The sequence below is a fragment of the Ranitomeya variabilis genome, chromosome 5 (assembly GCF_051348905.1).
Source record: "Ranitomeya variabilis isolate aRanVar5 chromosome 5, aRanVar5.hap1, whole genome shotgun sequence".
NCBI lineage: Eukaryota > Metazoa > Chordata > Amphibia > Anura > Dendrobatidae > Ranitomeya > Ranitomeya variabilis.
This window is the reverse complement of record NC_135236.1, coordinates 249,922,753-249,945,171: the sequence shown is the minus strand read 5'-3', so window position 1 is coordinate 249,945,171 and position 22,419 is coordinate 249,922,753. Positions and strand designations below refer to the sequence as shown.

Below are 22,419 nucleotides of genomic sequence, written 5' to 3'. Positions count from 1 at the left end.
GTGAACCTGTCGGCGGTCAGGAGTACAGGCTGGTGGCGTTCTGGGGCTTAAATCCTGCCAGGTTCCTTTTTAAAGACTGTTGCTGACTATCACAAACATGGAGAGGGGGTTGACATTCCATATTATACTACCAAAAATGGCATTTGAGCTAAATTCAGCCAGTATCTTATTCTATAAAATGGCTCCAACGAATGAAATTCCTTTTTAATAATGGATCTAAACACAATAGTCCTTTACTCCTTGTGTTTCCTCAGCTGTTCAGGAACAATTTTGGGAAATGGTGACCTTATGGTGGTATATCTCTGTATGGTGGCCCTGTATTGTTGTCCGTGTATATACTAGCATAGTTAGTGCATGTAAATCGGTGCTCCCAATTCTTGCTTTTGTGCTAGTTTACTTGCTGTTGATTAGGTATTCTGTAATTACTGTACCTTTTAGTAAATGGAATCTGTTTTCTGGACTGTGCTATGTTATTGTGGTGCTGGTTTCTCAATAACGTTTCTACATGAATATTCAGTATTGCATATTCGTATGATAACCAGGCGTTTTAGATATTCATGTATTTGCGTTCAGCCTACAGCTTAGTTAACGAACCAGAGACTAAAACATAAAGTCCCTATAAAGTGGATTTGTAACCAGATTGGGTATCCTAAGCCGTACACAGTATTGACTGAATCTCAGACCTGGTGAGGCTGGTGTCCTGGCTGGTTCATAGAATGCTCATCTTGGTATTTGAAGGACAGTATAATCCTTTTGAAAAGTTTTCCTTCCTGGTATCAGTGTGACTACACCATCCTCATTAGGTCTAAAAATGTTTTGGGGTTGAATATATAGCCAAAAGTAGATCTCCTCCTGTTTTTGACCTGCGCTTGTGAAGTTATACTTGTATAATACAACCTATACCAGTCTGATTGTCTTTCTAATTCTCTCTATTAGAGTTTTTTTCTGTAAACCCACAGCACGGACCTCCCAAAGCCTGCACTGTGGGCTACAACAAATAAGGCAGCATCCTTCTGCTTCTAGGAGGCATCCAACTCCATTGGATTTTACAGCGCTGAAAACGGTGGCTAGGAGCGCCAGGCAGAACGCTGCTCAGTGGTCTTCGGGTGGTCCGCACTGCAGGTTCACACGAGACTCTAATAGAGTAATTTACAAAGACAATTCAGATTTTTCTTGTGAGTGGAGCTATGCTATAAACCGGTGTTCCCATCAGTTACAGCAATATCTGTATGAATAGAACACATGATATATTGATGGGGATTGCACTTTCCTGCCTCTGATTTCCATATCTCTTTTCCAGCTGATGGACTTCCCCAGGTTTTTTACTTTGGCCCATGTGGAAAATACAATGCCATGGTACTGGAGCTTCTAGGTCCAAGCTTAGAAGACCTGTTTGACCTGTGTGACCGGACTTTTACCTTGAAGACTGTGCTTATGATAGCAATTCAGCTGGTGAGCAGACCGTTTGCTTTTTGTTTTTGTGTTTAATTGCCATTTTGTCAATGCCCAACACAGCTTTTTCATATTGCATGATATAGCATTAGCGATCAAAAGATCACATGTCAGGGGACTAAAAATAAAGTGTGTGTGTATTTATGTAAAAAAAAAAAATGTTTAAAGCAAAACTAAAATATATAGCAAAGGAAAAACTAAACCTGTTTGGTATCGCAGCGTCTGAATATACCGGACTCTTGCAGACAGAAAATTAATTTAACCCTTTGGTAAACACTGCTAAGAAAAAAATATGCCAGAGTTGTGCTTTTATTGCTTTTTGACATGGGTGAAGGTGGGTCGCCTCATCTTCCTTAGAGGGAACCTGTCAGCAGGATTGTGCACAGTAACCTACGGACAGTGTCAGGTCGGCGCCGTTATACTTTATAAAATGATGACATCCGTCTTGTGGTTGTTGTGTAATCGCGATGTTCATTTCTGACCGACCCTGATTGTATGGCAAAGTGAATGTTGTTATTCAGAACCTCGGCTTGTCCCAGAAAAACAAGCTCTCAGCGTCTGCTGACTCTAAAATAAGGTATGCCTGGAGGAAGAAAAGCGAAAGTGTAAAATAAAACCTGAAACATTCCCTTGTAAAGGGTTAAACAAGATGTTATTTTTACAGCAAATGTAAATAAGATCTAAACTGTTCTGATTTTTTTTTTTCTATTGGGTAACTCCATTTTCCCGCTGTGGTTTTTTGTCGTATCCATTGCACTTGTATGACCAGTAGCGAAGTGTTACAGGGAAGATGTCGGAAGGTCACATGGCCCTAACCACGAGCGGCATGGTTTACTTTCTTCAGCCAGCGCTGTCTGATTTCCAGGCCTCTTGTTGGTTTATTGGCTGGCTCGGCTGCCTTTTTCATTCTGATTAAAGGGAATCTGTCAGGTCATTTTTATGTAGTATGATAATAGTATGCTGAGATAGGGCTTAGGCAGACCTTTCAGGTTATGTAACTTTTATTTCTATACATTTCAGAAATGTACAAATAAATGTACAAATTTATTTTCTCGCACTGGCAAGTCAAGCATATGTAAATGTTAAATGAATATTCATATTCCCACCGATAATCCCGCCCAGCCCTCTGTGTGTGTCACTGATTCAGTCAGACTGCGGAGTCCCTCCCCCGAGGATCACATCGCAGACCTCGGACTGGCCGTCTGCTTTCCTGCACTGAGCGTGACCGCTGCTTAGAAATACATGTCACGCTGAGGTCAGGAGAGCAGGCGGCCAGTCCGAGGATTGCGGTGTGATCCTTCAGCATGAAGCAGGCTGACTTTGTGACACCAGTGGGTGGGGGAAGGGGTGAATATTCATTTACCATTAACATATGCTTGACTTGCTTGTGTGAGACAATAAATTTGTCCGGGGCTTACAGCAAGACAAAGGCACAACGTTGAGAAATAGGAATGACACAACCTGAAATTTCTTGGGTGGCACTATTTCTGGATTTTATTAGTATACTACACAGAAATGACAGATTCCCTTTAAGGAGAAAGTTCAGATTTTTTTGTTTTGTTTTTAGGAGACAAGTTAGGTTTCTTACAGTTTGGCTTTATTTTATTTTTTTTGCCTTAATATATTTTAATTGCATTATCTTTTTTTTTTCCAGATCTCAAGAATGGAATATGTTCATTCAAAGAACCTCATTTACAGAGATGTAAAGCCGGAGAACTTCTTAATTGGTCGCCAAGGAAATAAGAAAGAACATGTCATCCACATCATTGACTTTGGCCTGGCCAAGGAATATATAGACCCAGAAACCAAAAAGCACATACCTTATCGGGAACACAAGAGTTTAACTGGAACAGCCAGATACATGTCCATAAATACCCACTTGGGAAAAGGTGGGCATGCTTGTCTCTTATTTTGTTTGGTGCATAGATCTTTGCAAATGTCTCATTTGTGTGAATGAGATTTGCTGAAATCCATATGTTCTGCAGGAGTTTTTTAGTAGCAGAGGTTTCTTCGCAGCTTCCGCTTATAAATATACACTGCTAATGTGCAAGTAAAACTCTTCATTACATCAAGTGCCAATACTCTTCTGATTTATGTCTGGGATTTAATGGCATGAAGTCTCGCCACTATATAGATGTAAAGCTGCACGGCTATGGCAAGCAGTATGTCTCGGATTGGTCTTAAAGGTAATAGGTCATCAGTAAACGACTGCTTGTTTTCCTGCTGTGGTCTGATGACAGGGCGGGACTACCGACGTCATGCTGATTGACAGCAGGCTCCCCAGCGGGGATCAGGCAATCAATCAAAATGATATCAGTGTTCATGCCCTGTCGACAGAGCAGGGCGGAAGTGAATCTGCTGCTCTGTCGACGTGATGTCAGCAGAGGCCACTGAATCGTTGGCAGGACTGGTCTGTGACTGCTCTACGCCAGCGAAGAATGGTGCTGGGCAAAACACAGGTAGGCAGCAACTACTTGCCGGTTAGTGCTTAGGCACATTTTTATAATTTTTTTTTTTTTTTTTTTTTTTTTTTTTTACAAAGTTCCAGATATCCCTTTTAAATGCTTCTGTCATGCTCTACAGCTTCATTTGAAGGGTTAAACGGATGCGATCAGAGTTCGCTCCATTTGCATCAGTTACTGTGGGGTGCTGGCTGTATAACACAGCTGGCATCCATGCTGCATGGAGTAGGCTTAACTCCTGAGCTCACTGTATACAGTGATAGCGCAACAGCACAAAGGACGGCTGTCGTTGCCAAGGTATTAATGGGCATTGCCGCGTGGTTTAGGCTAGAAGGCTGAGCCAGAAGCTGCATTTGCATACCTGGGTTTGGGGTTCTTTTTGCCCTTCATCTGTGCAAAGCTGGATAACTGCTTGGCAGTCTCCATGATGGGGAACTTTACCGTTTAGAAACCCTGTCAAAAGCCTCTCCCTCAGCCAACCTTTTCTCCGGCTTTGCACTGATGAGTGGCTAAAGCACCGAAACACTTGTGGGCATTTACTTTTAAAGAGCTTTTTTAATATTTCAAAATGTCTCGATTTTTGCTCAGATTGTAATGCACACACTCGGCTTAGTCTGTTAGTTTATAGTCTTCTGCTACTGAATAGAGTATTGTGCCGGCAGTGGGTTTTCAGATTCGCAGCGTGTCTGTAGGGCTGCGTTCAGACATCCGTGCGCTGTTCATGGTCTAAGCCAACGGCGCAGGGACCCATAGCATGTCATTGATGCATTCACTCGTATACCAGATCCATTCGGAGCATGTTCTATTCTCCATTTTTCGGATCCGATTCTGCCAATAAAGTCTTTGAAGATCAATATAAAATGGGCGACTCATGGAAGCCATACTTTGTAGTTCAGAGTTTTACCATTTTTCTTTAACTGATTTGCTATTAAGGCTTTGTGTACACCACATCTTTACACTTGGCAGAACCAAGTTTAACAAGCAGAAGACGCTGAAGGAAAGCGGTCATTATATTTCCTGAAGCGTCTCTGCAGCTGTTTGTTTTTTGGTGGATATGTTATTTACGTTTTTTTTATTTTTTTGTGTATGTATAAAAGGCGGAGTGGCCTCACCATGTTAGCGTTTCTTTAGAGCGTTTCTGGTGGGTTACGAAGCACAACTGCCTGAAAAAGATGTTGTGTGCACATACCCTAGGGGACAGTGGATAAATACAAGTTCACACCTTTTTCCTGCTTCAGTTTTCTTTAAAAAAATGAACTAAATTAAGGCAAAATGGCTGACACAAGGGTCTTTTGTACACACCTTTATAAATGGATATGGATGGGTGAATGTAGCCCTATGGTAGGAATTTTGTCAGATTTTCAATGAAGTGACTGAAAGATTAATTTATCTCCAGATTTGAGGCAAAAAAATACTGTTAAATGCTTAGTGATTGCATAGGAGCATTTACCCTGGCATACACCTAGCTCTGCAGAAGTGCCAAGTCTTGTATGGAAACAGACTGAGAATGCATTACAAGGCGGCTGCACTCGCAGTGATAGAGGATAGTACATTCCAGCCGTACCCTCTTACCCTGTTACTGGCATCCTCACCAAAATGCATACCGTTCTCAGAGATCTTTCAATGGCCATAGTCCACTTTCCAGAGTATACCTAGTGGAAACCAATGGGAGCAACATTTTCTTATACTGTGTGCATGTAGCTCCTTAGTTTGTGAGCATGGAGATGTTAGTGTGGACCCTCCTAAATGGCTGTGCTCTAAACAGACTAAGCATCCATTACCCAGAGCTGACACAGGAGGGATCTTTTAGGATTTGAGGGGTGTTTGGTGTCTTTCACATCTGCATCTTGAAGAGTATGGTCCTGAAGAAGTCACTGCCCCATATACCTGCAGGGGTAAGAGGGCGCCTCCTCCCAATCGTGCAGGTATGTGGGGCACAGCGTTAGCCTTGCCAGCCTCCTGTTGATACAGAAGTCAATGGCTCAGACCAACCTCAGCCCAGACGACCTCTCTGCTCTGTATACCACTACTTTTGGGGCAGCGGTTAACCTTACACTTGTCAAGTTTAAAAAGGGAAATCTTGTGGTGTAAAAGCCAGAGTAGTTCTTCAGGTTTATGCTGTATTTCTGGAAACCGGTAGTGTTACTTTGTTGTATGTTACCGCCGTGGTTCAGAAGGCTGTTGAACCTTTGCATAGTCCATCAATGTTTTATTGGGTGGGACGTCTGTTCCCTGAATGAAGAGGCTGTAGCACTGAATAGACCCTTTTAAACAAACAACAAAACCTTTTATTTTCCTTTTTTTTTTAATACAATACAAATATTAACAGCAATTATTAGAATCCTATACGTATCCTGAATGTCCACGGAAGCTACATCAATAAGGAGATGGAAGATCATTGAAACACTTCAGTACTGGAGAATAATGATGATTGGAGTATAACATTATCAGTAACCTACTTCTCTGAATAGACTCCTTTAATCACCTTGGTTGCCAGGGGTCGTGTTCCATGGACCAAACATTAAGTCTTTCCTAAGGTTACAATGTCTGCTTTCAAGTTCTGGGTATAACACTATTAACAAATATAAGTTGGGGAAGGGGGGGGGTTGCCTTTAAAGTAGAAACCTGTCTCGTTTAGTTAGCTGCCATATGCAGATGATGGGACCTAAGGAGTTGCATTTTTTCTATTATTAAATAGTTCAGTGTAACTTGCATTCTGTTTAAGTCTTTGCTCTTTGTGGGATTAGTAGTTCGGGGGGCTGGACCTGTTTGGGGAGGGCTGGACCTGTTTGGGGAAGGCTGGACCTGTTTGGGGAGGGCTGGACCTGTTTGGGGAGGGCTGGACCTGTTTGGGGAGGGCTGGACCTGTTTGGGGGGGGGGCTGGTCCTTTTTTTTGGGGGGGGGCTGGTCCTTTTTGGGGGGGCTGGTCCTATTTGGGGGGGGGGGGGCTGGTCCTGTTTCAGAGTAGCTGATCCTGTTTGGGTTGCTTTCAGCTCTCTATCTATGCACACTAATACATTAAAGCCTGTAAATGATTGACACCACCCCCTGGACTCCTAAGCTTAGAGTGAGCACGCTGGACTGAATCTTTCCCAATAACACTGTATTTATCTGTGTGATTACACTTTCTTTATTACATTCAGTATCTTCACATTGACTGGTTCACTATAAGGACGTTAACTAATTCATTATTATTTTTTTTTGGTGCAATGAAGTATAAACAAGGGATATATTGCTTTGCTGCTTTAGTAGAAAGCTACAGAGAAGATGAATTGCTGGATTTAATAATGCTCCCTGCACACAAGGACATCCACTATCCTCATACATTATTCATCCCTGGACATTATTAGCTTGACAAGTGCTGTGTTATGGGCATTTTCTATTCCATGACTGAGCTGAAAGCTTCCTTTAGGCATTACTTTATCTAGTTTTATAATCAGGCAAAACGTTTGGTGTATTGGTGTTTTTTCGACAACTGCTGCACTTGTTTCACTGCCCAGTGAGGAAGAGCTATGGTCTTTATTTAATGTTCATAAGTGTTCACGTTACATGGGGGGAAAAGAGCTAATCTGACCCTTGTCATGGGAACAAAATGTGCTGTTCTAATCTTATACTTACCAAATTAAGTTTACTAATCAAAATTATACATTTTCCCAATATTTCCATAAGATTGATTCTTCACGATGTTTAAGATGTGTACTTGCAGTCCTCTGTTTCTTATCAACAAATTTGGCACCTTTATGGACCTGTCGTGAGCAGTACTGGAAGTGATGGAAGTTTATAATATTTTCTTAAGGCCGTGTTCCATTTTCGTAAACTCTGCATTTTTCTTACCACGGTTTACACAAATGTCTAGCGACAAAATATGCTCTAGCAATTTGTTCTGTTTATTGTTTTTTTTTTCTTTTGTTTGTTTGTTTTTTTACTTTTTTGGTGTGGATTTGACACAGCATTTTCTAGTGTTACTTTAAATGTCTTTCCCCAGTCTATGGGGAGCAACAAAGTTCTGAATCTATTGCCAGATTTTTGTTGTGTTATCTGAGGGAACCGTAATGTAGTGGAAGAGACCCCAATTCCAGCAATGTGTCACTTGCTCAGCTTTGTGCTGCTATTTTAATACAATCAGTGCTTTAACAGCAGGACATTATCATTACAGGACAACTGGCCTCGTGCATCCTAGTCCAACCACGCCCCGGCACTGACCAGCAGCTTGCTGTCACTATACAGTGTACACAGAAAGCTGTGGTGTGGCTGAGCTCTACTAGATCCGCAGCACTGAAAACTATGACTCGATCATAAAAGCTGCACCTGGTAAACTAAGTAATGCATCGCTGGAATCCAGGTCTCTGTCCCTACCTCATGCTGCTGTCAGATTACATATCAAAAACCTGCTGACCGATTCCCTTTAAATGCACGTTGTGCATACGTTTTCCTGAATATGCATCTGATCTGCAGGAACTGTTAGGTCTTGTTCCCATGTAATGTAAACGGTGTGTTTTTTTTTCTGTAGGTGTATACACTGAACCTACAATAGCAATCTGCCTATTTTTTGTGGTTTTTGGATTGGATTTTACGCAGACATTTAATGCATTTTTAGTGCAGATACTACGTGAGTCCAGGCTGAAATTATGTCTATGATTGAGTTCAGATAAGTCTATAAGTAATGTTTGTTTTATATTTTTTTTATCTACTTTGGGCATGGTGCAGAAGTTGGCTATTTTGTGCGTACTGCTTCTTGCTTGATCCCGGTTTTGGAGCCAAGCCTTCATCGGTAAAATTATAGTATCCTTTGAAAAACCCAGGGCTGCTATATTTTTGTATGCTTTTTGATAAAGTTGTGATTATAATGTGTATTGGTGCACCTTTTTTTGCTGATCAATTTCTTGAGTCTCATGGTCCTTTAACTCCCAGATTCTCTTTAAATTGGTTTCTGAGGAATGAAATGAATTCCTGATCAGTTCCAACAAGGGCCATCCCAATTTTCCACCTCTCCACTTCACTGGTACCCCTTGCGTAGGCACTCCTTGTAGGGTATGATTTAGGGGTCAGTGAGGGGAGTCTTCGGTGAGCGGGGGCGCCACTTGCATTCTATTTAGGGTGCCAACCTCCGCAGCAAGGAAGTGACCCCTTTAATAGGGATTCCAGAGGGTGATTTATCGTTAATATCTCTCCACCTGCTTTAAAACCAAAAAGGTGAATAAAATATCTTTTCTTTGGTGAATTTTATAATCGTGATGTGGTTTTTGGATCTGGTAGTACATTCCTCTTGTTTGGTTGGCATTTGGACATTGGCTGCTTTTATGTAAAGTCCCACCATGGTCCCTTATTTATGCTGGAGCGCTCGTTCAGGCCCGAATACGTATCATTGGTCTGCTAACAGGTGTTTTGCATTTATTGTGTTATTGAGTCTGGTCCTACGTTACTCCTAGGGCTATCCGGGTGAGCAGGGGTGCCATCCTCCGCTGGGGTTCCATCAGGGGACAGTAGGGCGAGTTACACCCAGCCCCCTTCCCCTCCTACTACTGTGTGTCCATTTATGTTTTGTTGCCTGGTAGGCGTTTTATATGTTTTGGTCGTTTAATAACATTCTAATAAAAGTAATTTTTAATGGTATTAGTCTTTTTGGTGAGCACTTTCTAATCTAATCCAATCCCGTGAATCAAAATATTCTACCTTTTCTGAGGTTTTACTATGAGTCCACCCTTAAATAAGCAGTAGAGATTTAGAGATGGCAATGGAGACTTTTCATGCATTTTATTATTTATCATAGAAATGTAAGGGATAAAAGGTCTAACAAAAAAAGTCCAGCGACTTCTTTAAAGGCTTTGTCCATCTCATACTACAGGTCCTTCTCAAAAAATTAGCATATAGTGTTAAATTTCATTATTTACCATAATGTAATGATTACAATTAAACTTTCATATATTATAGATTCATTATCCACCAACTGAAATTTGTCAGGTCTTTTATTGTTTTAATACTGATGATTTTGGCATACAACTCCTGATAACCCAAAAAACCTGTCTCAATAAATTAGCATATTTCACCCGTCCAATCAAATAAGTGTTTTTTAATACCAAACAAAAAAACCATCAAATAATAATGTTCAGTTATGCACTCAAAACTTGGTCGGGAATCCTTTGGCAGAAATGACTGCTTCAATGCGGCGTGGCATGGAGGCAATCAGCCTGTGACACTGCTGAGATGTTATGGAGGCCCAGGATGCTTCAATAGCGGCCTTAAGCTCATCCAGAGTGTTGGGTCTTGCGTCTCTCAACTTTCTCTTCACAATATCCCACAGATTCTCTATGGGGTTCAGGTCAGGAGAGTTGGCAGGCCAATTGAGCACAGTAATACCATGGTCAGTAAACCATTTACCAGTGGTTTTGGCACTGTGAGCAGGTGCCAGGTCGTGCTGAAAAATGAAATCTTCATCTCCATAAAGCATTTCAGCCGATGGAAGCATGAAGTGCTCCAAAATCTCCTGATAGCTAGCTGCATTGACCCTGCCCTTGATGAAACACAGTGGACCAACACCAGCAGCTGACATGGCACCCCACACCATCACTGACTGTGGGTACTTGACACTGGACTTCAGGCATTTTGGCATTTTCTTCTCCCCAGTCTTCCTCCAGACTCTGGCACCTTGATTTCCGAATGACATGCAAAATTTGCTTTCATCAGAAAAAAGTACTTGGGACCACTTAGCAACAGTCCAGTGCTGCTTCTCTGTAGCCCAGGTCAGGCGCTTCTGCCGCTGTTTATGGTTCAAAAGTGGCTTTACCTGGGGAATGCGGCACCTGTAGCCCATTTCCTGCACACGCCTGTGCACGGTGGCTCTGGATGTTTCCACACCAGACTCAGTCCACTGCTTCCTCAGGTTCCCCAAGGTCTGGAATCGGTCCTTCTCCACAATCTTCCTCAGGGTCCGGTCACCTCTTCTCGTTGTACAGCGTTTTCTGCCACATTGTTTCCTTCCAACAGACTTACCATTGAGGTGCCTTGATACAGCACTCTGGGAACAGCCTATTTGTTGAGAAATTTCTTTCTGGGTCTTACCCTCTTGCTTGAGGGTGTCAATGATGGCCTTCTTGACATCTGTCAGGTCGCTAGTCTTACCCATGATGGGGGTTTTGAGTAATGAACCAGGCAGGGAGTTTTTAAAAGCCTCAGGTATCTTTTGCATGTGTTTAGAGTTAATTAGTTGATTCAGAAGATTAGGGTAATAGGTGGTTTAGAGAACCTTTTCTTGATATGCTAATTTATTGAGACAGGTTTTTTGGGTTATCAGGAGTTGTAGGCCAAAATCATCAGTATTAAAACAATAAAAGACCTGACAAATTTCAGTTGGTGGATAATGAATCTATAATATATGAAAGTTTAATTGTAATCATTACATTATGGTAAATAATGAAATTTAACACTATATGCTAATTTTTTGAGAAGGACCTGTATAATGCCCCCACTGATTTTAAACCTTGTAAAGGGCGCTTTCCCACTCTCCTCTGCTTTCATTAGCCACAAGCGCGCGCTGGGTACTGGGCTGTGACGTGCGGTGAGACTTCGCCCACTGACCAGACACTCAGGAGGGGAGCACATGACTGGGGGATGCAAGGGATTCTGGAACTTGGCATTAGCGGATGTCGGCTGCAGCTGAGGTCATGTGGTGCCTGTGAGCGGTCAGAGATAATAGCGCCTCTCACAGGCACAGATGGCAACAAGACGCATTTACAAAAATAATATCCAAAGGTTAAATCAGTGGGGGCGTTACAGAATGTAGTGGACGGCCCGTCCCATATCTAACCTTCCCGAACGCTTGGCAGTCTGGTTTTTCGGTGAAGGCATGGCTTCCGTCCCTTATGGGTCTTAAGGCTCGGAGCAGTGGTCGTCACCCGGCTTCTAGTCTCCTCTGCAGTCTGTGACGTTCTATGGCGGCTGTTAATAAGCATGTGTTGGCCATTGATTACAGTGTGAGGCTGATTGGCTGTTGGTTATGGAGATTGCATTGTTAAACCTCTTATTATTCTCTGTTGCTAGCGGTTTGACACTCTGTAGAGGAACATTGCATAATGGCATGATTTCTATGGCAACTCCAGTGTAAAATGTTATTATATCCATGCTCTGCGTTCTTCTCACCTCCACTCCTTCACCGCCTCAGTGGTAACGTTTGCATTTACATAGATCCATCTATAAAGTGGGTCTCTCTAACGTATGCCGGCCGTATAGTCATCAATGCATGAAGGGGCAGAGTCCTGCCAGGCCCACATGTAATAACTCTCCTGCCGGCAGGCTATAATGCACTGTCCCACATGTAATAACTCTCCTGCCGGCAGGCTATAATGCACTGTCCCACATGGAATAACTCTCCTGCCGGCAGACTATAATGCACTGTCCCACATGTAATAACTCTCCTGCCGGCAGGCTGTAATTCACTGTCCCACATGTAATAACTCTCCTGCCGGCAGGCTATAATGCACTGTCCCACATGTAATAACTCTCCTGCCGGCAGGCTGTAATGCACTGTCCCACATGGAATAACTCTCCTGCCGGCAGGCTGTAATGCACTGTCCCACATGGAATAACTCTCCTGCCGGCAGGCTGTAATGCACTGTCCCACATGTAATAACTCTCCTGCCGGCAGGCTATAATGCACTGTCCCACATGTAATAACTCTCCTGCAGGCAGGCTATAATGCACTGTCCCACATGTAATAACTCCTGCCGGCAGGCTATAATGCACTGTCCCACATGTAATAACTCTCCTGCAGGCAGGCTATAATGCACTGTCCCACATGTAATAACTCTCCTGCCGGCAGGCTATAATGCACTGTCCCACATGTAATAACTCTCCTGCAGGCAGGCTATAATGCACTGTCCCACATGTAATAACTCCTGCCAGCAGGCTATAATGCACTGTCCCACATGTAATAACTCTCCTGCAGGCAGGCTATAATGCACTGTCCCACATGGAATAACTCTCCTGCAGGCAGGCTATAATGCACTGTCCCACATGTAATAACTCTCTTGCAGGCAGGCTATAATGCACTGTCCCACATGTAATAACTCTCCTGCCGGCAGGCTATAATGCACTGTCCCACATGGAATAACTCTCCTGCCGGCAGGCTATAATGCACTGTCCCACATGGAATAACTCTCCTGCCGGCAGGCTATAATGCACTGTCCCACATGGAATAACTCTCCTGCCGGCAGGCTATAATGCACTGTCCCACATGTAATAACTCTCCTGCAGGCAGGCTATAATGCACTGTCCCACATGTAATAACTCCTGCCGGCAGGCTATAATGCACTGTCCCACATGTAATAACTCTCCTGCAGGCAGGCTATAATGCACTGTCCCACATGTAATAACTCCTGCCGGCAGGCTATAATGCACTGTCCCACATGTAATAACTCTCCTGCAGGCAGGCTATAATGCACTGTCCCACATGTAATAACTCTCCTGCCGGCAGGCTATAATGCACTGTCCCACATGTAATAACTCTCCTGCAGGCAGGCTATAATGCACTGTCCCACATGTAATAACTCCTGCCGGCAGGCTATAATGCACTGTCCCACATGTAATAACTCTCCTGCAGGCAGGCTATAATGCACTGTCCCACATGGAATAACTCTCCTGCAGGCAGGCTATAATGCACTGTCCCACATGTAATAACTCTCTTGCAGGCAGGCTATAATGCACTGTCCCACATGTAATAACTCTCCTGCCGGCAGGCTATAATGCACTGTCCCACATGGAATAACTCTCCTGCCGGCAGGCTATAATGCACTGTCCCACATGGAATAACTCTCCTGCCGGCAGGCTATAATGCACTGTCCCACATGGAATAACTCTCCTGCCGGCAGGCTATAATGCACTGTCCCACATGTAATAACTCTCCTGCAGGCAGGCTATAATGCACTGTCCCACATGTAATAACTCTCCTGCCGGCAGGCTATAATGCACTGTCCCACATGTAATAACTCCTGCCGGCAGGCTATAATGCACTGTCCCACATGTAATAACTCTCCTGCAGGCAGGCTATAATGCACTGTCCCACATGTAATAACTCTCCTGCCGGCAGGCTATAATGCACTGTCCCACATGTAATAACTCTCTTGCAGGCAGGCTATAATGCACTGTCCCACATGCAATAACTCTCCTGCCGGCAGGCTATAATGCACTGTCCCACATGTAATAACTCCTGCAGGCAGGCTATAATGCACTGTCCCACATGGAATAACTCTCCTGCCGGCAGGCTATAATGCACTGTCCCACATGGAATAACTCTCCTGCCGGCAGGCTATAATGCACTGTCCCACATGGAATAACTCTCCTGCAGGCAGGCTATAATGCACTGTCCCACATGTAATAACTCTCCTGCCGGCAGGCTATAATGCACTGTCCCACATGTAATAACTCTCCTGCCGGCAGGCTATAATGCACTGTCCCACATGTAATAACTCTCCTGCCGGCAGGCTATAATGCACTGTCCCACATGTAAGAACTCTCCTGCCGGCAGGCTGTAATGCACTGTCCCACATGTAAGAACTCTCCTGCCGGCAGGCTATAATGCACTGTCCCACATGGAATAACTCTCCTGCCGGCAGGCTATAATGCACTGTCCCACATGGAATAACTCTCCTGCCGGCAGGCTGTAATGCACTGTCCCACGTGTAATAACTCTCCTGCCGGCAGGCTATAATGCACTGTCCCACATGTAAGAACTCTCCTGCCGGCAGGCTGTAATGCACTGTCCCACATGTAAGAACTCTCCTGCCGGCAGGCTATAATGCACTGTCCCACATGGAATAACTCTCCTGCCGGCAGGCTGTAATGCACTGTCCCACATGTAAGAACTCTCCTGCCGGCAGGCTGTAATGCACTGTCCCACATGTAAGAACTCTCCTGCCGGCAGGCTGTAATGCACTGTCCCACATGGAATAACTCTCCTGCCGGCAGGCTATAATGCACTGTCCCACATGTAATAACTCTCCTGCCGGCAGGCTGTAATGCACTGTCCCACATGTAAGAACTCTCCTGCCGGCAGGCTATAATGCACTGTCCCACATGGAATAACTCTCCTGCCGGCAGGCTATAATGCACTGTCCCACATGTAATAACTCTCCTGCCGGCAGGCTATAATGCACTGTCCCACATGTAAGAACTCTCCTGCCGGCAGGCTATAATGCACTGTCCCACATGGAATAACTCTCCTGCCGGCAGGCTATATTGCACTGTCCCACATGTAAGAACTCTCCTGCCGGCAGGCTGTAATGCACTGTCCCACATGTAATAACTCTCCTGCCGGCAGGCTATAATGCACTGTCCCACATGTAAGAACTCTCCTGCCGGCAGGCTATAATGCACTGTCCCACATGTAAGAACTCTCCTGCCGGCAGGCTATAATGCACTGTCCCACATGGAATAACTCTCCTGCCGGCAGGCTATAATGCACTGTCCCACATGTAAGAACTCTCCTGCCGGCAGGCTGTAATGCACTGTCCCACATGTAATAACTCTCCTGCCGGCAGGCTATAATGCACTGTCCCACATGTAAGAACTCTCCTGCCGGCAGGCTATAATGCACTGTCCCACATGTAAGAACTCTCCTGCCGGCAGGCTGTAATGCACTGTCCCACATGTAAGAACTCTCCTGCCGGCAGGCTATAATGCACTGTCCCACATGGAATAACTCTCCTGCCGGCAGGCTATAATGCACTGTCCCACATGTAAGAACTCTCCTGCCGGCAGGCTGTAATGCACTGTCCCACATGTAATAACTCTCCTGCCGGCAGGCTATAATGCACTGTCCCACATGTAAGAACTCTCCTGCCGGCAGGCTATAATGCACTGTCCCACATGTAAGAACTCTCCTGCCGGCAGGCTGTAATGCACTGTCCCACATGTAAGAACTCTCCTGCCGGCAGGCTGTAATGCACTGTCCCACATGTAAGAACTCTCCTGCCGGCAGGCTATAATGCACTGTCCCACATGGAATAACTCTCCTGCCGGCAGGCTATAATGCACTGTCCCACATGTAATAACTCTCCTGCCGGCAGGCTATAATGCACTGTCCCACATGTAATAACTCTCCTGCCGGCAGGCTATAATGCACTGTCCCACATGTAAGAACTCTCCTGCCGGCAGGCTATAATGCACTGTCCCACATGGAATAACTCTCCTGCCGGCAGGCTATAATGCACTGTCCCACATGGAATAACTCTCCTGCCGGCAGGCTGTAATGCACTGTCCCACATGTAATAACTCTCCTGCCGGCAGGCTATAATGCACTGTCCCACATGTAAGAACTCTCCTGCCGGCAGGCTATAATGCACTGTCCCACATGGAATAACTCTCCTGCCGGCAGGCTATAATGCACTGTCCCACATGTAAGAACTCTCCTGCCGGCAGGCTATAATGCACTGTCCCACGTGTAAGAACTCTCCTGCCGGCAGGCTATAATGCACTGTCCCACATGGAAGAACTCTCCTGCCGGCAGGCTGTAATGCACTGTCCCACATGTAATAACTCTCCTGCCGGCAGGCTATAATGCACTGTCCCACATGGAATAACTCTCCTGCCGGCAGGCTATAATGCACTGTCCCACATGGAATAACTCTCCTGCCGGCAGGCTATAATGCACTGTCCCACATGTAAGAACTCTCCTGCCGGCAGGCTGTAATGCACTGTCCCACATGTAAGAACTCTCCTGCCGGCAGGCTGTAATGCACTGTCCCACATGTAAGAACTCTCCTGCCGGCAGGCTGTAATGCACTGTCCCACATGTAAGAACTCTCCTGCCGGCAGGCTGTAATGCACTGTCCCACATGTAAGAACTCTCCTGCCAGCAGGCTATAATGCACTGTCCCACATGTAATAACTCTCCTGCCGGCAGGCTATAATGCACTGTCCCACATGTAAGAACTCTCCTGCCGGCAGGCTATAATGCACTGTCCCACATGGAATAACTCTCCTGCCGGCAGGCTATAATGCACTGTCCCACATGGAATAACTCTCCTGCCGGCAGGCTGTAATGCACTGTCCCACATGTAATAACTCTCCTGCCGGCAGGCTATAATGCACTGTCCCACATGTAAGAACTCTCCTGCCGGCAGGCTATAATGCACTGTCCCACATGGAATAACTCTCCTGCCGGCAGGCTATAATGCACTGTCCCACATGTAAGAACTCTCCTGCCGGCAGGCTATAATGCACTGTCCCACGTGTAAGAACTCTCCTGCCGGCAGGCTATAATGCACTGTCCCACATGGAAGAACTCTCCTGCCGGCAGGCTGTAATGCACTGTCCCACATGTAATAACTCTCCTGCCGGCAGGCTATAATGCACTGTCCCACATGGAATAACTCTCCTGCCGGCAGGCTATAATGCACTGTCCCACATGGAATAACTCTCCTGCCGGCAGGCTATAATGCACTGTCCCACATGTAAGAACTCTCCTGCCGGCAGGCTGTAATGCACTGTCCCACATGTAAGAACTCTCCTGCCGGCAGGCTGTAATGCACTGTCCCACATGTAAGAACTCTCCTGCCGGCAGGCTGTAATGCACTGTCCCACATGTAAGAACTCTCCTGCCGGCAGGCTGTAATGCACTGTCCCACATGTAATAACTCTCCTGCCGGCAGGCTATAATGCACTGTCCCACATGTAAGAACTCTCCTGCCGGCAGGCTATAATGCACTGTCCCACATGGAATAACTCTCCTGCCGGCAGGCTATAATGCACTGTCCCACATGTAAGAACTCTCCTGCCGGCAGGCTATAATGCACTGTCCCACGTGTAAGAACTCTCCTGCCGGCAGGCTATAATGCACTGTCCCACATGGAAGAACTCTCCTGCCGGCAGGCTGTAATGCACTGTCCCACATGTAATAACTCTCCTGCCGGCAGGCTATAATGCACTGTCCCACATGGAATAACTCTCCTGCCGGCAGGCTATAATGCACTGTCCCACATGGAATAACTCTCCTGCCGGCAGGCTATAATGCACTGTCCCACATGTAAGAACTCTCCTGCCGGCAGGCTGTAATGCACTGTCCCACATGTAAGAACTCTCCTGCCGGCAGGCTGTAATGCACTGTCCCACATGTAAGAACTCTCCTGCCGGCAGGCTGTAATGCACTGTCCCACATGTAAGAACTCTCCTGCCGGCAGGCTGTAATGCACTGTCCCACATGTAAGAACTCTCCTGCCGGCAGGCTGTAATGCACTGTCCCACATGTAAGAACTCTCCTGCCGGCAGGCTGTAATGCACTGTCCCACATGTAAGAACTCTCCTGCCGGCAGGCTGTAATGCACTGTCCCACATGTAAGAACTCTCCTGCCGGCAGGCTGTAATGCACTGTCCCACATGTAAGAACTCTCCTGCCGGCAGGCTGTAATGCACTGTCCCACATGTAAGAACTCTCCTGCCGGCAGGCTGTAATGCACTGTCCCACATGTAATAACTCTCCTGCCGGCAGGCTGTAATGCACTGTCCCACATGTAAGAACTCTCCTGCCGGCAGGCTGTAATGCACTGTCCCACATGGAATAACTCTCCTGCCGGCAGGCTATAATGCACTGTCCCACATGTAAGAACTCTCCTGCCAGCAGGCTATAATGCACTGTCCCACATGGAATAACTCTCCTGCCGGCAGGCTATAATGCACTGTCCCACATGTAAGAACTCTCCTGCCGGCAGGCTGTAATGCACTGTCCCACATGGAAGAACTCTCCTGCCGGCAGGCTATAATGCACTGTCCCACATGTAAGAACTCTCCTGCCGGCAGGCTGTAATGCACTGTCCCACATGTAATAACTCTTCTGCCGGCAGGCTGTAATGCACTGTCCCACATGGAAGAACTCTCCTGCCGGCAGGCTGTAATGCACTGTCCCACATGGAAGAACTCTCCTGCCGGCAGGCTATAATGCACTGTCCCACATGTAAGAACTCTCCTGCCGGCAGGCTGTAATGCACTGTCCCACATGGAAGAACTCTCCTGCAGGCAGGCTATAATGCACTGTCCCACATGCAATAACTCTCCTGCCGGCAGGCTATAATGCACTGTCCCACATGTAATAACTCCTGCAGGCAGGCTATAATGCACTCCCACATGTAATAACTCTCCTGCCGGCAGGCTATAATGCACTGTCCCACATGTAATAACTCTCCTGCCGGCAGGCTATAATGCACTGTCCCACATGTAAGAACTCTCCTGCCGGCAGGCTATAATGCACTGTCCCACATGTAATAACTCTCCTGCCGGCAGGCTATAATGCACTGTCCCACATGTAATAACTCTCCTGCCGGCAGGCTGTAATGCACTGTCCCACATGGAAGAACTCTCCTGCCGGCAGGCTATAATGCACTGTCCCACATGGAATAACTCTCCTGCCTGCAGGCTATAATGCACTGTCCCACATGTAAGAACTCTCCTGCCGGCAGGCTGTAATGCACTGTCCCACATGTAAGAACTCTCCTGCCGGCAGGCTATAATGCACTGTCCCACATGTAATAACTCTCCTGCCGGCAGGCTATAATGCACTGTCCCACATGTAATAACTCTCCTGCCTGCAGGCTATAATGCACTGTCCCACATGTAAGAACTCTCCTGCCGGCAGGCTGTAATGCACTGTCCCACATGTTGGTTAGTAGGAAGGAAGTGCTTTATCTGCTCTGTAGAAATCTCCTCATCTGTGTAACTTTACACTATAAAATATGGCTTTTTTATGGTTATTGATTGTGTCCTAAAGCAGCAGGGTCGTATAGTGTTCTGCTAGGATGTTGAATAGTTTATGAATACAGTTGAGGCGCCCGGCTTTATTTAATGTACGGTGCAGTTAACGTCGATATATATTTTTTAACTAAATGTAATTTTTCTTTTACCTGCTAAGAGCAAAGTCGAAGAGATGACCTGGAGGCCTTGGGACATATGTTTATGTATTTTTTACGGGGAAGCCTTCCATGGCAAGGCCTAAAGGTAAGACCCTTTTTTCTTTTTTGTTGCAGCTCCTATAATTTTCATTAAAATGCTTTGAGAAATAGTTTGGATAATCCGCAGCAGATACATCCTGTGCGGATAGAAGTGGGAAATATGCAGCGAGTTGTCGTGTGGGGTTGGCTGCAGAATTACTGTGGCAGATATAAACCAACAGCCGGTGACAAAGCCGAAGTGTAAACTTTCCCCCACAATGGTGATTATTTAATACACAATGGATCCCAAATGGTTATTGGCCCCCATACAGATAGGGTTGTGCATCAACACTGTGGGGCTCGCACCCATTGCCTAACAACAACAAAAATCTGGTCTCCCGATCCAGGCCCATAGTTAGGTAATGTACAGAAATGATACCTTACACAATGGCCTGCCACCTGTGTAATGTGCAGGACTAGAGATTTGTTTGGTTGCCTCCATGACGTTTTTGTAAAATTCAAAGGGAACGTTAAGGCCTTGCTCACACTGTCCGTATTTGGTCAGTATTTCAAGCCAAAACCAGGAGTGGAGCAATCCGAGGAAAAGTCTAATAGAAACACGTCACCACTTCTGTATCTATCACCCACTCCTGGTTCTGGCTTACACATACGGAGGTAAAATGCTGAACATGTGATTGCGGCCTCAAGGGAAACTGTCATGTCCAGAATCTCTGTTAATCAATGTGCCGGGGAGTGATTACAGCTGAAACCCATGGTGTATTGAGCTGTCACTGTCATCGCTTTCTGCCCTGCCCCAATACCTGTACGCCAGCAGCTACAGGGAGGATGTAAGCTAATTTTCTACCTGTGGCCGCTGCTCTAATAAGGCAAGCAGGCATCATTTGAACACTATTTACCTGTAGATTAACCCTATATATGCAGGTAGATGGGAGTTTCTGGACATGAGTTCCTTATAGTAAATGAGGTTTCTGTTGTCAGAGTTTCACTAGAAGTTTGTGGCCAAGTATTTTAACACCACATGATTGGCATAATATTTCCTATACTACAAGGTTCATGGTCTAGGGTTTCTCATATTCGAGAGACTCAGGTTTATGCTGCCCATCGGAGGCCGGTATAATGTATGAGCATGAACGCCTGATATGCTTCTTTATTTAGTTTCAATAAAGCATAGTTTTATCTTCTGCAGCTCTGCTAGTCTTTTCAGTAAGAGCTTCCTGCTGTTATATAGTACCTTCATGATTCACGATCTCGGGTTATCCAGCCCTCCACCGCTCTGTGGTGGCATTCGGCCTGCACAATGTAGCAGGAAAGCTGTCAATCATTGCTGAGCTCTGTCTGACCACACCCACATTAAGTAAAGTACTAGCTGAGCTGCAGAAGATACAACAATAGAAGTGACAAGTGCTGAATTCAGGGTCTCTGTCCATATTTTATGTGGTTTCCAGCTTGGGAAGCATAAATCTTGTCAGTTTGCCTTTAACTTATCTGTGATCGATGATTGAGCATCTAGAAACGACTCTTGGCTTTCTCCAGTCTTCGGTGACCTCTAACATGTTTTCACTCGACAGGTGCTATAGCACGATAACATTATGAATGTGTCAGGTTCTACATGTTTAAATGTCAGCTTATGGCAACTCTCCAGATTCTATTCATGTATTCCGAGGCGACTGGAATTGTTCCCTGTGTTCTTAGAAATGTTGTAGAGTCAGAGCCCAAAATATAGAGGCACTGCAGTCATCTAACTTTGTTAGAAAAGAAGAATATTTCGGTTGGAATTATTTTTTTTTTCAGAATACAGACCTCATAATATATTTGTACAGAGTATTTATCATGGAAACTCATAGCATGTTTTTTACATAACGAAATAGTGCATGGGGTTTTTTCTTTTTCTTTCTAGAGCCAATGTGCTGGTCATGAGAAATGTAACACAAAATCCATTTGTAAATCGGGCTGGGGAAAGGGGATGTGTAGCCCAAATGTAGTCCGATCGGCTCGTGGGTTCCACCCTAGATTTCTCATGACACCAACATCGGATTTCCCCCCCCCCAAAAAAACAAAAATGGGGAGAAGTGCCTACATGACCAATTCCTGTCTGTGTTTATATATTGTGCAGGTTATTTTATTTTTTTGTTGCTCTTCCAGTTAGCAAAACTGAATTTGACTAGACGTGAACCAAATTTGCTTATGCATCTGAACATTTTTTTTTTCTTTTGTGTAATACATTTTTGCCTTCATTTCATTATGTATTACCCTTTGACACTTGCAGGCGGATACACTTAAGGAGCGCTACCAGAAGATCGGAGACACAAAACGTAACACTCCCGTAGAAGTCCTCTGTGAGAATTTCCCAGGTAAGAACATCACGTCCCTACACGCTGGCTACCTGCTGAGTAATGCAACTTTTCGGGAGCAGATTAAGGCAATGACCTCAAATCAGAGCATTCATGTTTATTGTTTTACAGCAGCTTATTAATAATTTACAAGATTATTTCAAGACCATTTACAGTTTCCTATGTTAAGAATTGTAATGTATCCATAAGAAAACAGATGCAAAACTGATGTTCAGTATGAG

At 45.3% G+C, this 22,419-nt stretch overlaps 1 protein-coding gene across 4 annotated transcripts in view; it reads left to right on the top strand.

Moving 5' to 3' along the window:
- The window catches only part of CSNK1G1 (casein kinase 1 gamma 1), a 76,983-nt gene that overhangs the window by 39,288 nt on the left and 15,276 nt on the right, over positions 1-22,419 (top strand). For all 4 annotated transcript variants that reach the window (XM_077264012.1, XM_077264011.1, XM_077264015.1 and 1 more), the window contains exons 5-8: positions 1,301-1,452; positions 3,107-3,341; positions 19,808-19,893; positions 22,114-22,198. In XM_077264012.1, coding sequence (XP_077120127.1) covers positions 1,301-1,452; positions 3,107-3,341; positions 19,808-19,893; positions 22,114-22,198 — 558 coding nt within the window. The remainder of the gene's footprint in view (positions 1-1,300; positions 1,453-3,106; positions 3,342-19,807; positions 19,894-22,113; positions 22,199-22,419) is intronic.